Source organism: Colius striatus, chromosome Z (assembly GCF_028858725.1).
Source record: "Colius striatus isolate bColStr4 chromosome Z, bColStr4.1.hap1, whole genome shotgun sequence".
Classification (NCBI taxonomy): Eukaryota; Metazoa; Chordata; class Aves; order Coliiformes; family Coliidae; genus Colius; species Colius striatus.
The window spans coordinates 28,706,602-28,725,232 of NC_084790.1; the positions used below are offsets into that span (position 1 = coordinate 28,706,602).

The 18,631-nt window shown below is 36.7% G+C and overlaps 1 protein-coding gene across 1 annotated transcript; it reads left to right on the forward strand.

The window, feature by feature from the left end:
* The first annotated feature begins 6,034 nt into the window (after positions 1–6,034).
* NREP (neuronal regeneration related protein) lies at positions 6,035–18,422 on the forward strand. Its single transcript, XM_062018812.1, has 3 exons — positions 6,035–6,121; positions 13,926–14,003; positions 17,914–18,422. The coding sequence occupies exons 1-3, from the start codon at positions 6,035–6,037 to the stop codon at positions 18,037–18,039; spliced, it is 291 nt and encodes a 96-aa protein (XP_061874796.1). The 3' UTR covers positions 18,040–18,422.
* Positions 18,423–18,631: the final 209 nt, after the last annotated feature.

Consider the following 18,631-nt stretch of genomic DNA (forward strand, 5'->3'; position numbering starts at 1 on the left):
ATTAAATACTGTGACAGTTGGAATGACTTTTTTTTTCAATTTTTTTAAATTGTTTTCAGATTGTTCTCCTTGAGCTACTTGAGAGAAACTGCAATCCCAAGGCTTAACAGAATCTAAAAATGGTAAGAATTAGTTCCTTTAGCAAAGAATCATTAATTTTTGGTATAAATAACAAACTGTCTTTCCCCATCCCCAATACTTATTTATAAGTACGACCTTGATAAGACATACTTATTGAGGCTATGGGGATTTACCATACAATGACTGATGTACTCTGAAAACCTCTATGTGTCGGATCTTTGATTTTCCTGGATTTGTTTGAATAAAAATCTGAAATCCCTCTTTGTGCAATAAGGTTTATTTAATTGTAATGAGAAACATTTAGCTTACTGTGAAGAAAATACACCTTGTAAAATATGTGGAAACACATGTAGACAAAACAATATCCAATAGTACCAACCTCACCAACTTCCACCCAAAAAGAAGTAGGTCATTGCACTTAGTAAGTGAAGCAGATTTAATGTTAGTCTGTCAGGAAAGTACATAAGATTATTCTTTGGTCACATTTTCAGAAGGTTAGACTTTCTTTGTGATATAAATCTGTTCCAGAAAAAGTGGCTAGGCCTCAAACTAACAGCACTTACAGGCACTTAGTTGGAGTGTATTTATTGATCAATATTCAACAGTAACCCATTTCTTTCAGTGCTAATTGTGTTTATATTTTTTACTGGTTAAAGCCTGTTTGTTATACTCTGAGACGCTACTGCTGACAAATAGCTAATTTTAAGTATGAGACATTGTACACCGAAATATTCCCTGAATCTGGTATTCTGTGAGGACTGTCTAATTAGGACAAAGCAAATGGATTTTTACAGGAAAAGTTCATGAAGTAGGCAGAATTAGTTTAGGTGCTATGTAATCATACAGGATTCTGGACTGAAGATGCAGATGTCACTGAAGCATGTCTGAATACATCTACTGACATAAACACAATACTGTTTTGGAGGCTACATGATAATATCATGGTAAAAAATCTTTTAATTTGCATGGGGCAATAGCTTATCTGAAGTATCATTATGTGGGGTTTAGTGGGATATGTACTTTAGCATAGAGTTGTTTTCCAAAGTGTGAGGTTCTCAGGGCACGTTATCAAGGATGAGTTAAGTTAATTTAAGCATAGATTATATTATTCCTGTTTACTTCTTTGGGGTTGTTCTGATTAGAGGAAGAAGGAGTGATCAGAGGATGCTTAAAATAAGCAAGTATGTAATATGTTAGAAAGGTTTTCTGTTTTTTCTTTTTGGCTTCTTGTTTTATATCATTCCTATCTGCAAAAATAAACTTGCAAATTTTGAAGTTTTAGTCTATTCTGGAACCTACTTTCATCAAAGTGCTTTGCTCAACTGTGTATAAATGAATAGTTGGGGGTGGGGAGTTAAAAGGGAAATGATTCACTTAAACTGTGAATAGAAATCATGTTAAAATACATTTTGTTCACACAACTGTGGAATCCTTGATAAGGCAACTGTTTTCCTACAAACACCAAGGTGACAATCAGCCCACATTTTTAGAGAGTATGCAGGCTGCTATGTGCAGTATATGCCTATCTATGGAACAAAAGATTATTTCAAGTTTAGTTAGGCGCAAAATAGCCACTGGTTTTGCCAGCAGAAGATTCTACAACTCCAGCAAGGTTCCTATAGTAGTCAACAAAATTATTTTTGTAGTCGATCTCTGAGCCAGAACAGAAAATACAACATAGAGCTACTCAAAATTGAATGGAATTACCCACCTACCTAGTCCTATTTTTTGTTTTGCAGTGTGGCATAAATCTAATTTGACTGTTTTTTAAAAGTTTTTGTTTGTTATGAAAAGGCCTAATTCTACTTTCTTAGGACTGTTGATCAGCATTTTGGTGTAGGAAAGAATAGATTTCATCCCAATTTACAAGATTGCTTAACATCTGGTTCTTGACAGAGTTTCTTCCTCTACTACCACCCATTTTTTATCTTTAACTTCTGGCACAGTGACACCGAATGTAATTTAAAGTCAGACCACTGACATACTTTCCTTGCAGTAGTGGATGCTCTTGTCTTTGGCATATTCATTGTGTTTACTGCAACTATCTCCTTAGACATTATGATTTGCAGGAAAAATTCTTATTTACTTACCAACTTCTTTTACATTGAAAAGCATAATTGGAAGAGTGCTTATTTTATTTTTAATGTAACAGAATAATCAAAGCCTCTGTTCTGCTCTCACTGAGCAGTATAGATTTAGCTGTTACTTTTAAGCAGGCTAACTAAACCTTAAAAAAGTGGGGGGAAATGGCCTGCTTATTCTTTTGTTAAACTGAAAGCTCTTTAATTTCTTAAGCTCACAGTAAAATTAAGAGCAACTATAATAAACTTGTTGAGTGAAAACAAATGAATTCTTGGTTTGACTTCACTGTTTTACCTTCTTAGTTTCTAATGTTCTTATTCCATACAGCGTTTCTTAAACTGCTTACAAGTAAATGCAAATAACTTAGGAGGTTACTTTTCACTGTTGCCTTTCTTTTCCCTAGACTTGGAATTAGAATTTCCTCATACCTATTCAATTATTCTTTCTTGGAGCTCTGTAATAACATTATCAATAATTTAAAGAGAACTAGAAAGACAACAAATTGTACTTCCTATTTATCTTACAAATTTAATTCATAGACGTTTTAAGCTATCTTACACAAGAACATCTTTCATTTGAGGACCTGTCCTTACTTGCACATAATACATTTCCTTAAGTGACTGCCTAAAGGAAGAAAGAACCTTTCATATTTATGTGAAATGTATAAAATCCTGAGGTGATTTTAATTGCTTTTCTTATCTGAAATGCTAGAGTTTTTGTATACCACTGTGATTGAAAATGTTATATGTCCTACAATGCAAATTTAGATTTTGCTGCTAATGAAGAGTGAAAAAAAAGTTATAGCTGAAAAGAAAAAAAAAATTGTATTAAAAATTTGTTTAGCGTATGTGGTCCAGTCATTGAAATAAAGGAACCTATCAGAAGAGTGTAAGGAAGTCTTAATTCCAGTTTCTGAGACCTCACGCAAGACTTTTAGGAAAACCATGAAAGACCTTCTTTTTTTTTTTTTTTTAATGGCAAATGTTTGTTTTAAAGGGAGAAATCAAACAGGCCTTTTAGACACTTGACAAAGAGGTCTGGTTGTTTCTAAAGCACTCAGGTATGTCCTTTCTCATGCTCGCATTACAGTTAATTTCTGGACTTCAAATTGAGTTCTGAGAGTTTGCAGTGCAGGTGCTAAGGAATTTAAATTATTAATACTAATGAAAGTATGCATCAATACATGTTGATACATCCTTAATCTTTTTTTTTTGACCTACCTGAAAATAAACAAAAGATACTCTAAAGTAGCTTGTTAATTCTCCTCTGACTTACCATGATTAAATGTCTTTCTTCTTAAGTACTAGTGGTGTGGAATCTCTAGGCCAGGTGTTCTACAGTATAGCTGTGTCATCTGACAGCAAAAAGGCCCTAGAAGGAGGTCATTTGGGCTGAATGTTTCCTGTAGCCTTCTTTGCCTGAACTGGGTCAGATTTGAGGCTACTGTATCATTTACATTCTTTGCATTTTGTAGTCTTGCTTAGGGGAAAAAAAAGAGAGAAAAATAGGGTGATTGCCTTTCAGAGAGAAAACAGTTGGGGGAAAAGTTTTTCTTTGTTAAGCTTTGGAGAGGGAGAAATGACAACCTACATTTGGTTGAAGATTAAAAAAAAAATTCACCATTCCTCCTTTTTTACAGTTTGTAGGGAAATGTGAAACATCATTTAGGTTATGTGAAGTTATTTATGAGGCAAATTTGTATTTAAGATTTCATTCTAGTTTAGCCATTAAAAAACCCTCATCTGGTGAGTAATATGCAGGCATCTTTACACATTCTGTTATTTTCTCTGCTTATAGAATAACTTGACCTTAGCTGGATCAACTGTTTATAACTTTAGGATTATCTGTGGAGAAAGGAGCTTGGGATTGATCTGGCAGAGACAGGCATTTTTCTATATCTTCTATGTGGTCTGGGGAATAAGGATAATGAGACACTGGGGTGAGACATTGTGTCCCGCCGAATGCTAGATGCACAGTGGACAAATGCTGCTCCTATCTGGCATGAGAAAACTTATATTTCTTTGTTGATGATTACCGAGTGCAGTGCTGGAACTGGAATCGCTTTTGTGGTAGTTCAGGACTGCATAGGAGCTACAGGACTTGCCTCAGATCCTCTTATGTTCATGTGTAGCCATGGATAGAATTTTGTGAAGACAAGTAATTGAGCAGGATGAAGGCAAGTGATTTTGGCCAGCTGAATGTCTATATTGTGCCTTTTTTATTATGCTTTTAAAAATTATGCTTATGTGTTGTGCATGAAGAATACATTTGAAACAGCTTGCGCAATGCTACTCAATTCCTTAAAGCCTTCCCAGCTTACTAAATAAATAACCAGAAATACAAACAATTTTTGTAATACTTCTGCCAAGTTAGCTGTTCAGCCCTGCAGAAAAAATCTTTACTTAATTATGGCTAAAAATGGATTTAGAAAAACATAAAAAAAAAAAAAATTCCAAAGGTATGGGTGCTGTGGGTATTCCTGTGGGACAGTTAATATGCACATCAAAAGACAAAGGCTCTGTATGTATGTGTTTCTAGCCAGACATAAATATGCACACTCTGGGTGCTGAAGTTTTGTAACTATTCATCAGCATACTGTATCTGAACAGAACTGTGTTGACACAGGCATTGTAGATTTACATAATCTTTACTGAACTTTTTTCCACAAAGGCCAAAATCTTGGAAAATCAGAAATAAGAATTAATGTATACCTCACAATACTACAGTCACGATGTTGTTTTTTAAGACTTGGGTTCTAAAGCCTTCACCAACAACCTTTTCTCTGTTTGATTTGTGGGTTTTTTTGCTTCAGAATACTGCTGCCCCACAACTGAGCTCTGATCCTTGTGTATATGGCTACAGAGAAGGGAGAAGTACTACACATAATAGCCCTAGAGCAACTTCATAAACATAATTCAGTTGGTATTATTGACTGGGACAGGGTATTTTAATAAAAAATATTTTAAAATATTTGTATTTTGTTTTTATTTCAAGTATTTATTCACTGCATTAAACCATATTGGTCAAGGGTGCAATCTGGAAAGATGCAAAAATGTTCTTTTCAAATGTTTGATGTAGAGTGACACTATGAATCATTGTTTGAGTGTTGCACGGAATTCAATTGAGACTCCTGGTCTGGCAAATTCACAGTAGCACTAGTGAATGAATCCCTGTGTAGATGCACCTGAGAGGATTTCTGGTGTTTCCTTCTGTAAATACTTCATTTAAAGAAACCCCAACACCCTCACAACAGGTAGTGCTTTTTCATCCTGCAGGAAGAAATGTCTCTGGATTAGTTTTGTGAACACTGACCTTATTGTCTGCCTCCTAGAGCAACATATCTATGTGGGAGTCAGTTGAAAAAAATTGCATTTGTATGTTCTCACTCAAGGTGGTATAAACCTTGGCTTAATATGAATAACTATCATAAAGAAGTCCTGAATTCTTACAGCAGTGATGTTTTGAAAGCACACATTGACATCACAGAGCTACCCAAAAAGATGAAGTCAGGGAGGAACAGATCTTCTGTTTTTGTTTTAACAAGAATAGGTCTGTGATAAATCTCCATCATGAAAGAGTATGACTTTAAACAACACTGTTCCCACTGACAGAAGAAAATCATGTGGAAATACTGGTAAATGTCCATGCCCATAGCTTCTCAGCTAAGTAAATATATAAGGCAACATGAACAAAACCCAGAAACACTGCTTGGCAGGAAAAGTTCTTTTCCTCTGTGTCTCCTCATTAGATGAGCCCCAGAACCCAGGTATATGTTATCACCTTCAACCTACAGAATATACATGATACAGGTTGTGGATTTGTATTTGAAGTAGCAGTTAAGCTACACTGAAGGGGACTAGATATGGGTAATATGGTAGCTGCAGATCAATGTACCATAGTGCTTTCAAGCACCTGTTACAGTATCCTCAGCTGTGGCCCTTACATCTCTTTTAATGAGGTAAGTGCTGGCTGTACTATGTGGTTCTGTCTCCTATTTCTGAGAGTACTACTGAGGCTTTCAGTACTTGCCTGAAGTAGGCTGGTTGGACAAGAGGTAGGCATCTCATGAGGTGAAAGGCTTTCATGGCCAGGCTCTGCAGGAAAGCAGTTGGCAGAGGCAGTGAGCTTGCCAACACTTGGAGAACAACATCACTTGTTAGATTTATGGTCATCCTTCTGGTATGTGTGAGAAGTTTAATCAAAATTAAACAAGCAAACAAACCAGTTTTGGTCCAAATCAGAGTATTAGCTTTTCTGTATGTTATACCATTTAGGCTATTAATTTAGAAAATTTAGAGGAAATTAAAACATGAAATCTTTTCTGGCATTTAGCTTAGTATATAAATTTTTGTATACCCCAAAATTGGAAGGAGGGAACTGGGAGAGCATGCAGGAGAAGCATTATTCTGAGGAGGCTCTGCTCTCAGTTTGGGATTCCAACACTGGCTGCCGCTCTTGCTGGCCTTTCTCTTAAGATCAAAACTGCAGGATGTGAGGGGACTGGGCTGACTGGACTTTTTGGTCAGCCTGTGACCATACTGCTTTTCTTCCTCTTTGGTTGCATCAATAGTTTCTCAGTGTCGGGTATGAAACTACTGAAGAATGTAACCATGTAGCCTTTGGTCCTGAATTGTGCTGCCATGCTGTGTGTTTTCCCGACTTTGTATCAAGAGACTGGCTTCCGCATCTAGTTCTGCAGTTACAGCTAGGTGTAGGTACACATAGTTACTAATTAAACTGTTGATTACTTTATTGCACTTGAAGAGCAAATTACAAACTCCTCTGTAATTAACTGAAAAGTGAAATATTGTTTTAATTCTAAGGCTTGTTACCGTTGCTTTTCTGTGTGTGAGTGTTAAGCAAGATATGCAAAACTACCACTGGAGTGCAGAGACCAAAAGAGAAGATGCTGGGTTTCACTGGGATTTGAGTTTGGTTTTGTGGAGGCTCATTTGGTTTTTTTTAATCTCTGTAATGTTTTACAAATTCAGAGTCTATGCATAGAAATTTACCAGTGGAATAAAGTAGTTTTAAGCCATTTTGTTGGTTAATGGAACTTTCCATGTCATATACATTTGTTTAGTATTATTGTTCTGGAATAATCACATTTGTTTTACTTTCAAGGAGTGTGATACTCTAGTAATAAGTACCTGTGTTAAGTTCATGAATTCAGTCAGAAATTGGATGAGCATTTCTGACAGCATTCACAATGTATCCCTTGATCTCTTTTTCTCTTACTTTTCCTCTGCATGGTAAATTAGCAATGCTTTGCAATGGTTCTTGCATATTAATGAAGTAAAAAAGCAGCATGAGAGCACTTGTAGCACACAAGCTAGATTCATCTTGACTCATGCAAAAAAGGTGCAAATTGATCTCGCTGCCTAAAAAATTGTCTTACATCCAGGTGGCATGGGGAGTATTCCTTTCTGGGGAAAAAGTGTTTTCTGTAGCTGACTTCATACCATCACGTATGCCAGAAGACAGCTAAAGTTTCTATGGAGGGTTTTTACAAGCTAAGGAGTTTGGCAGGAGTATGCTGACTATATGTTCAAGCTACATTAGCTCTGTTTTTTTCCCCTGCTCAACACCCTACCACTCAACTTTGGAGGCCAGTAGTTACATAAGAAACTTGGAAAACGTGCCTACTCTGAGTGCTTAGTATCTTAGCATCCTTTCCTGCAGTAAGTGGCTCTGCAGAGCCCATTAGTTTTAAAAGTGTGTTTTAGAAAATCTTGCACAGTCACTCAGATAATTTTCTTTCATATGTCAAAGGATGCTGTAAGCACATTTGTAAAAGATGCAACCTGCATAGTATGTATGAGGACAGGAGTGAATTCTTTGAAGAAGCTGATGCGGCTGTGCCAAAGTAGGAGATTATATAGGAGCAGACACTTCAGTGTGACCTGGAAAATAGATGCTTTAAGAACAATGAAAGACACAATGAACAAAGATGGCTTTATATGAGAAGTTTTGTACTCTAAAATCTAGAAAAACTACTTCCAAGGTCACTTGCTTATGTTATGTAGAGAAGGAGCAGATGACATCCTATTCTGTGAAATTGACAGAAATTGAAGAAGTGATAAACAAGGACTGCAAAAAACTCCTAATGAATAAACTTGCAAATTCATGTGCAGTGTGGAGAGGAAGATGCAAGGAAAAGCATACTTGTCTCATTTAGGCTTTTTCATCTCTATGTGGCTGGGAGTTTGAGTCATCAGATAGGGAAGAATAAAAAGCAGCAGCAATATCTTCCTCATGAAAAGGCAGAGCCAGCAAAGGATGCTGATGCACAGGAGTCAAAGGCAAGTTCAGACATGCAGTTTTCCTGCCATGTTTGGCTAATAGACAACTGTATATTAATTATTACTGTCATAGCAGGTAGAGTCTCACCAAAAAGATGAGCTACTTGGAGTAATCACAGCCAAGAGGAGAATGATCCTATAGTTCTTCATCAGTTCTCTCAAACCATTTATCTACCTTTATCTGCTCTGTGAAATTAAAAAAGTGAGATGATTGCAAGTAGTTTTTTCCGCACACTGATTCTTGAGTGCCCATAGCACTGGTGTGGAAAGCAGGACTGATAGAAAAACCTACTGCCCTGATAGTATGCTGAAAATGTGAGGACATGTTATTGGGGATAAACGGTGCTGTTCCTCAAATAGAGACTCAGACTTGTGATACAGAGCCACATGAAAATGAAAAAGTGATCAAGTTTGCAAAATTGGCAGTTCTCACACCTGCTAAACCTCATGTTCATGGTATTTTTAAACAATTAAGCTAAGGTAGTTAGGTTGTATTTTTAACTTGGGCAAGTTGTGGTTTCTGCCATTGCAATAGGAAATGCTTCCTCACTGTCCTGTTTCAGAGTCAGCCTATCACAACAGCAGCATCCCACTTAATCGTGAGTACAGCTTCTTAAATATAACAAAAATTCATCAAAGCTTCACTGACTCTTTGATAAAGAGTAATGATGAGCACTCTTGATGTAGCCATGTAATTGTCCTCTCCAGAAGATTCAGAAGATGAGGCTGATTGATAGCAGGCTGCCACCTAACCAAGCTCTTGAGAAGCAACAACCATTCAGCTGACAACTGCTGTATATATTAAATCCTGCATGTTAGGTTTGGAACATGGTGGACATTAATATTATACGCTTTCATAATGTTCCCCTCATAGTGTTGAAATAAACTACTGCAGATAGGAGCGTTAGTTTAGCACTTGCACTGAAGTAAACGCATTGATCCTAGCACAAGCTAGGGTCTGTCTAATTCTGTTTAATTTTCTGTATTTATTTTTTAACAGAATAATTTATTTGGTGTCCAAGCAGTGTACCATAAGATTTTATGTTTATGCATGTGGATTCTGATGGTGGACTGCTGTTTACAAAGAGAACTTTTCACTGCAGAGGAAGGCATTTGGGAGACTGTGAAGTGGATGCTAGAGGGTGCTGAGAAAAGTCACTACAACTCGAACCACCTGGCAACTAGGAAATTTAACCTTGCAAAGTTTTAACTGTTTCAACTTACCCAGCAACTGTGTTATATTTTTTTTTTTTTTCAGAAGAAAATACATTGCAACTCAATTAGGATACTTTCAGTGATGCTAAGACCAGCTGCAAGGAAATAGTCTACAGCTTTTCCTCTAGGAGCCTTAATACCATTGATTTGTGTCATTGCAACACACAACAATGGTGGTGAAAAATCCCCAAACTCCTTTAAAGAACTATAGGTACAGAAGTGAGGAGCAGCATTGCTTTTCAATTATACAGCCCGACCCCAGGAGGGCACGTTAGGATGATGGCCTCTCTCTGTTCTAGATTAGATGTTACACACACAAAGGGCCTTCAATCCTGACAACTGGACAGTGTAGTTATTGTGTTGTGAGGGAAGAGCACAGCCCTTTCTTTCCTTCTCCTCAATACATACCTCTCTCATTTTACTCCCCTGTTCTTCTACCATCCATGTGCTCTATTAGACTGCTAATCTGTATAGTAAAGCTTTTCCATTTTCTTCCATTTTTCCTCTCCTAAGTAGGCTAGAACAGAATTACTACAGATGATAAGTTATCTGGAACTTCTCAAAAAATGGCTGCAGTTGTACTCAGAGCAACTAGACTTCTTCATTAAGCTTAGGGTTTGGAAATCCAGATTTGAACGAGACTTGATGAACAGGAATTTGGTTCTGGTACATATGAGGGAAAAAAAGAAAACAGGATATTTATTAAAAAGGAGAGAAAAAAAAGAGAAAAAGGAATGCTGCAGGATTTCTTACTTGTTACTTAACTATAAAAACATTTTGAATGCATGGCAGGAATGGGCTCATTTTACTAACTTTAATGTGCCTTAATACTGGGATGATTTTCCTCTAGTAAATGTAGCTTAATGTTTGAAAGATGCTTTTAGTGAGCAGGAATGAGGTTGAAAGAATTTAATTTCAGTGTTTTGATGTGACTGATAAGAGTAAATTCAGTCCAGCTCTATTAAAATAACTTTAAATATCTCTTATAAAGCTGGCTAAGTTTGTGCTCCCCTACTATGGCTTTTAAGGAAGACATGAAATAAATGGAAGAATAGGAATTAGAGCTTTTAAAAGACAGTTAAATAGACCCTTTGCAATAGAAAAAAAAAAAAGCTTCTCAGTTTATTGAACAGAGGAGAAAAGAAGAAGAAAAAAATGCATTAAATAGTTCTAGAATCTGGATAATGTAAGAGTCAATAAATAGGACAGGCGTTTATTTTCCTCCACCTTTCCTTTTTTCTGATTTTTTTATCTTAATTTGTATTATTTGTATATTTTCAAAAGAATGGAGGGTAAAGTATTGAAAATGTGTTCTTCACAAATCATAACTACCTATTTCAAGCTGGCACCAATGCTTCAGACAGAATTGCTTGGTTTTGTAGAACACTGCATCAGACAGCACTTCCCACATCAGTGGGTTTCTTTGCCCTCCACTTCTCAGACTGAATGGTTTTGTGTATCACATGTTCTGCCAGGAAAGCAGGCTTCCAAGGTTAGTAATGCTGTTAGTCAGATGTTTAGGGGTGATCCACACTGATAATTTATGGATGAAGTTTGCTAGATTAATCTGTTCTCTAATGATTAACAAATACTAAGGCTATCCATTTGAGTTACCATATGCCTCAGGCATTGTATAAGCTTGCATTAACTTTAGTTTTCAGACCATCTTAATTCCAGTAATTGTATTCTGAATCCTGATATTTCAGTTATTTAAGCCGAGCCTATACTCACATAATGGTCACACAGGAAGTAACGAAGAATTAAAAGATGGTGTGTATCAATGGAATCATTTATTTAGAATTGTTTGCTTCATGCTAACAGCTGGAATATTGTAAGCCTTATGTCCTACTCTGTAATACAGCATTACTTTGCACTTTTTCTCTATAGCTCATCTTGCAACATTAACTTCAGTTGTTTTGAGCTGCTGTAAAAAGTTCTTGCTGTATTTTTCTAGCCCACCTGTTATCAGTATACTTAAACATCTAAGTTGTTTCTGCATTTTATAAGGCAAGTAGCACAGCAAGGCATCATATTTTTTTTTTGGTCTTTTTTGTTTGTTTTGCTTCTTTGTTCTCCCAGTGGGTTGTAGTAAGTCCTGAGTGCACTTTTTGACACCAGCATCTTTCTTCCATTCCCGAATCTTCCTCCATTAGCCAGGATCTAATCTACGATTCCTCACTCTTTCAGCATTGCTCGTAGTGCAGATACTTAAAGTCCTTTGTCTGCCCATACAGGACTTTGGTACAGTTATAGCTGAACAGTTACTGCATATGGAGTAGGTCTACATGGTTATTGTTAATGAATATTGGCCACAGTAGTTGTTTTTGAAGAGATACTAAGAAAGTAGGAAATTACTGGGGTTTTTTTCTCCATAAAAAATCACTGCGAAAGATTACTGGGGGGGTTGTGTTAGGGTTTTTTGCTGGTGGAGGTGGTGTGTTTTGGTGGGATTTGGTTTTGTTTTAAGCTTGGAGCATAGTTGTGAGTATATCTCACACAATTTTCACCTAGGGATAACGAATCCTATAGGTTAACCTGAATACATGTCAGACTCCATGGAAAATATAAAAGACCTATATTCATCATAATGGGTAATAACATATTCCAATGCTTATTCCTTCCTCCTACAAGAAGATAAATTTTTTGTATACTTTTCTGGTTTCAGCATGCATGTCCTGTGGTAGAGCTGGACTGCTATTTCTGTTTCCTACCACGAGTTTTCATACAAGAAATAGGACAATACAGTAAAATTAAGGCACAATTGCATGGCGGGTAATCAGTGATTATAGATAGCAACAGGAGAGTCCAAGGATTGCCTGTTATCTATCATTCAAGTGTCTCATATTCAATGAGAACATTACCTGAAGAGTGCCCGGTGCTATATACTAGTCACTCTACATCAGCCGTACCCACTCATTTGTCTGAGATCATACAGTAATCTACACTACAAAATAAAATCTGATAATTTAATCAGGAAAAAGCACTTTGGTATTTACTGTGGAAAATCATGGGAGAACGTATCAGAGCAGTCACTGCCTTAGGCTTTGTGTTTTTAATTTCCCTCCTCTGTTTCCTATTTGATAGTACAGTTCAGGATTTTTGTTTGAAAAATGATTCAAAGTATCAGAAGAGTGTTTCTCCTCTCTGTATCTGGTATTGTTGTGATGATTAATAGTCAGTGCACAACTCCACAGAAATGAAAACACTCCTCAGGTTTCAATAGAAATAGATTAGAAAGCAGGTGAGTAAAGCTGATGCATTGGGAATTTAACTGCAAACCATTTAAAATGCTGTAATTCATAATGTTCAGCTCAAAACATTGGCAGTTTGACATTCGGGCATTTTGCAGAAAGGATTCCATTCACAAAGCTCCAAAGGCCCAGGAGACAGACTCAGCAGGAAAATAAATTGAAGATCTTCAGCACTGTATATAATTTGCACTTGACCACTTCAGTGTTCAGTGAGAGAGAGATGAAGAAATGCTTGGATCTTCATCCTGAAGTTGAGGATCTAAAGCACAGGAGGTTTCCAGCTCCAGTTCACTATAATTGAGCTGTATTAGGCTGGTGTTTGTTTGCTCTAGGTTCCCACTGTAGTGAGCGACCAGCTGTGGATCTTAACAATTTTCCACAGGAACATTTGCCTACAGCAGTCATAGATCAGTACCTTTACTATTAAATCCTCCTGCCAGATATTTTATTCTATGTCTTTTATAATGTATTAGCATTCTTTTAATGTCTAAAATATAGGGTGCTAATGCAGAATTATAGCTATGTCAATAGCTATGTCTGAGAATTAAGCTTTAGTTCACTGTGAAACAATTGTGTTGCCCTTGTCTCCTGCAGTCATCAGCAAACTTCATTAAACAGTGGCTTCTGGCAGAAGAGAATGGACATGTGGTCTCAAAACATCCTCAGTAAGTTTCTTAGTGGAGATATCATTTATATAGAATTTCTTAAAGAGATTAAACGAAACCCAAAACACCTTATGCTTCTTTTTAAAAAGCCTGTGGAATGCAGCTTGCCATAAACAATATAGTTGAAATACTCTAGGGACAGATCTTGTTGTCATGGGTACTCAAAAATATGTACGGAGCATAAAACACAGCTAGTTCTCTGGGCCAAGCTCAATTGACGTTAAACTCTGGGTTTTAGTAATGCAGTCTTGTCACACAAACACCATTTGATTGCATTTCATGAACCTTTCTTTGTTAGTAAGAAAATGTATATATTTATGTCACTACAGGTTTTTCAACCAAGATTAACTATTTGGGTAAGCAAGAAAATATTTCCAAGCAGCCGAGGTGATGGGGGATTTCCAAAGGTAAAGTTATTTATGCGTTTCCTTTCATCTAATAATTTACTAAGACAAAAGTTTTCTGAAAAAGGAAAAAACCCATAAACTTTGAAAGCTCAATGGATTTTATTTTATGACTACTTCAAGAGTGTATCCAGCTCTCATGATTTCATCATGAGTCTTATGGTGTTCTGTTTTTTCTTAAAGATTTGGCTCCTTGAGCCAAGCAGTAAACTGAGCATTTCAGCTTGCATTTGAAAATGATGTGTTTAGCCTTCAGGGACTCTTGCTGGCTACATACCAGAAGGAAAACATACTAATTTTCAAGAGCTCATATTTCTTAAGCCTGTCTCATGATTTTACAAGCTTGACATCTGAGTTTTAAATGATTGATTTTGGCAATTCTGTCCTAGTAATGCAGATGAAAAAGTCAGTGATAACACAGGAGGAGGAAGGAGCTGGGGTTCCTTTTCTTTTGTTAAGTTTTCTGCTTATGCTTTACCTAGCTTGAGTAGCAAGCACACTAAACATGACAGTTTCGTCTGAGTTTGATGAGAAGTACCTCAACATAAATGTAGAAGGCATGGGTTGTCAGACAAGATTAATAAGATTTTGTTCTGTTACCATTGCTAGTTTCATACATGTGAAACTGGATATGAAATTTGAGTAGGAAACAGTTACTCAGAATCACAGAATCTACATATTCTGTTTTCATATTCTCTTTCATTACTGACTCAATGTCTGGCAAAAAAATTCCAAACCACAGGTAAGTAAAGGAGAGAGCACACGGAAAATTGTTTTGACTATGTTTCAATTATTATCTAGAATCCATCCCCCTGTTAACAAAGCTTTGCTATTCCTTATATTTCGCACTCTTCTTTACAAAGAACTTCTAAATTTTATACCTGGGCTATTTGCAGCCTGCTCTTCACAGACAACTGTGCCAGCATGCCAATATCTAAATTAAGATACATGGCAGTTACTGCTATTCTTCACATGCAAAGCATTTCAAAAGTTAATCTGAGTAGGATGGTAGCAATGCCTGATTATGATGAATGTGCTGTGTATGATCATACTTATATTACATTAATTTGCTAATTTTATCAATCAGTTGAGCATTAACCAGGTGTTTTTTATTCAAAATTTTAACTTAACAACTTTTAGTAAGCTCTCATTCCTCATTAAATGAAGTTGCTCCTGAAATACAGGAATAAAACTGTGTATGTGCAGCACAGTTGGTAACAATGCTGCATTATATAAGATTAATGAATAGCTGTGGTTTTATACTGTACCTAGCTTGAAAAAAGTTTATCAAACAGATAATTGTTTATCAACTATTAAAAAAAATATACTTTTTCCCTTTAAGGTGACTGTATTCTTGCTTTTTAAATGCAATACATTTTTCCTAGCCCTTATGTAATTCTTCAAAATAATTTGGCATACACTTGCTAGGATGAGTTTTTAGAACTAGCTCCAAATTTTATTTTACAATTGATCTTCAAAAGCAACTTGAGAATTAGCTGCACACACTACAGTTTCCAGCAGAGTACCAGTCTTAACAGAAACTAAGAGGTTTTGGAATCTAATTTGATCAAGGTACATTGATGAAGAAGGCTACAGAAAGTACTTAGTCCTTCATCCCAACAGTTTTATGTACTCAATGCTAAACAGCTTGGACCATTGAAGGAGTAAAGTAAAATTAATCGATTTTTAAAATTCTTACTTCAAATAAAAGTGCTTTATTGTTTTCATGCAACCAACAAATACAAAAGAATACACTTCTTAAAGACAGTTTGTTTTCAGGCCTAGAAGGGTCATATGGGACATTTTATCTTATGATTGTATGGCAGAATTTCAGGACTGAGATTGTTTTCACAGCTGAAAAGGAACTGCCCAACACAATGCTTTTGGAAATTTGCCCAGACCTTTGGTCTGTGTGGTGTGCCTTTTTGCATGTGTTAAGTTTATAGTTTTCTTCTCATATCCTGTAATGATACACAAGTAGCAATCTTAGTAAAAAAAAAACCCCAAAAATATTATCATGAAGATGGAATTTTCTAGAGTCCTGTAAGAAAATATATTTGTTTAGTCACTAAAATTTAAATGTTATTTTTTCATTCTGAAATGGTTTCTTGTGAAATCCTCAATTTGGCTCTAGCAAAGGCAAGATATGTTTCCACTCCTACTTCATCCCTTGGCTTATAGAGCCCTTCTGCATGTATACTGACCAAAGTCTGCTCTGTTTATCCATTTCTTGATGCCCCAAAGGGAGAGGGCACCTTTTGCTCTTAGGAAAGGATTCTACTTGGTTTTCAGCCTGAAAACTGGTGTGTGCAGTGCAGAACCTTAGGGAAAGTTTTCCTATCTGAAGGCAGAATTTATCCTGTAAACTGTGATAAAGACAGTGGGAGAGACTTGAGGAGGACTTGTTGCCAGCATGAGTCAATGTGGTGAGTACGGACATCCCAGGGAAAATTATGGCTTTGAAGATCCATGAAAGAAAAATATCTAAAAACTGCACTTTCTTGGTAGTTGGGGAACTACTGTGTGTTGAACTCCTAATTCAGAAATTCACAACTCGCACATCAGAAAAATTGAAGTGGGGGAAGATAACTCTCTTTCTTAAACTAAAAGCATTTTGCTTATATAACAACCATGTCCTAAGTAATAAAAGCAATAAACCACGTCTACCAATTCTGATCTCTCAAACAGAAAACCCACAGATTTTTTTTCCATAACTTACAGTGTATTTCTAGCTAAAGAAATTATTGCTGATTTAAAATCCTATAGTGACATAGCATCAGCAAAGAACTCAAAGCACGTGCTTTTTCCTTTTGAGGCTAAAACTGAAACATTTTAAATGCTTTGCTGAATACGCGTAGACTTCAGACAATGAATGATTATGTATGTTAATGAAAGCAACCTGTCTAAGGCAGCAGGCCAGCAGGCTGATATGGCACTTCATCTCCTTGCATGTCCAGAGACAGGTAACACTGTCTTTAGAGTGCTCTTTTCAATGAGGTACTGTAGTACTATACTTATTAGCATATGCTAGCTGTTTAAGCTGTAAGATGTTTAAAGAAGAGAGGTCTAAGCTGTAAAAGATTATCTTAATAATATGATGATCCTTGATAACTAAAATACACTCGTGGCCAACTAGAGCCATGAAATGGAACTTGGGGTTCAAAAAATATGAGCAAACAGATGAATTCATTGGTAGATAATACCACTAACGTCAGGGTTTTTTGTTCCCTAAGTTAGTAGTGAGTTGTATTTTCGAAGGAACTTGGTGCCATCTGTTGATTTGTAGCCTTGAGTTTTGCACACATGACACTGAGACACTTTGCCTTCTCTGCTTCATTGTGTGTGCAAAACAGGTAATTGCTTGCTTTCAGCCATATTTTTATACCAGAGCTGCTGCATGCTTAGCATCTGCAGATGCAGTTTTAGACATGAGCTGTCCCAGGTGTCTTGAAGGGCACACAAATGGCTCAGTTGGCAGGAAGGAGAAAAATAATTTTGAGAAAATATTATAAGGATGTATAGCTGGTGGTGAGCTGCAGAAAGAGTTGTCACTCCACAGCTTCCTTCCCTGAAGCTTTGCTGGGCTGGCAGGGTTCTCCCCAGCTACAACAGATGTCTGAATTCTCCAGTTCGGTAGTGGAGGATGATTGTCAGCTCAACTCTTGCATTTTGGACACTAGGGCACACTCAAGTCAAGCCCCAGTGAAGAGTTTTCCTCAGATGCTGCACGACTTGCCTGATTTTTAAACAATCCTTTGCTCTCTGTAAGATTAGTGTTTATAGTTGATTCAACCATATTTAGCAACTTGAACTAAAGCTAGGCAACTATGGAAACCTTAGGATAGGAAAAGTAAGGACTCTACTAAAGAGGCATCACTGAAGCACAGCTAACACTGTTTTTTCCTTTCTGCAGGGAAGTCTCCCCATCTCGAAGGAAGAAAATCGCAAGAAGAAAAGTGATGTGGAAGGGACATACCTGGTTCCAGTAAATGGCTATGGACACCATTTCAACAAAATCAATCACCTCTACTCTTTTTAGTCATTTCTCCATTTGTATTACATATGGTGTATGGGTTTGATGAGGTCATGGTGTCATATATTGGGAATTGTTTCTGTGTAAATCATCAAGTGTGAGAAGAAACTTTGGGACTCTGAGCCTTGCTTTAGAGAATTAACAGTGTACCAAACGTGTACCATAAAGGATAGTTTTTAACATTCTGACTCAAGTGAAAGCTCTCAGAATTTCACACTGTGAATCCATGTTTACAAACATTACAGGTGGGCCCTCAGGCCTAGTTCTACCACAGCAATGTCTTCCACTACTCAAACTCCACTGCTCACATGCACCGGTAAACAGCTCTCTCCATTTCCACCATCCTGAACTGCTTCTTGCAGAGGCTGAGAGTCCCCTTTTTTAATTTTTCATTTAGATGTAACAAGCCTAGTAGTTTATTTTCAATGATTGTCTGTATATCTCTATATTTTATCCATGTACTCTTTTGGTGTATAGAAGTAGTATGAAACTCATGGTTTCCTTGTGGTAAGTGATCGTCATGCTGCCACGGGATTTGAGACACTGATGAATGGTGCTATTTTGGACTTTAAATATGCTCCTTGGCAAGGTAGCTCTG

Coding starts and splice junctions, on each gene's coding strand:
- NREP (XM_062018812.1), top strand. CDS start 6,035: ATGGTAGCTGCAGATCAATGTACCATAGTGCTTTCAAGCACCTGTTAC. Junction 6,122..13,925: donor CTTACATCTCTTTTAATGAG/GTAAGTGCTGGC, acceptor ATGTCACTACAG/GTTTTTCAACCAAGATTAAC. Junction 14,004..17,913: donor GTGATGGGGGATTTCCAAAG/GTAAAGTTATTT, acceptor TCCTTTCTGCAG/GGAAGTCTCCCCATCTCGAA.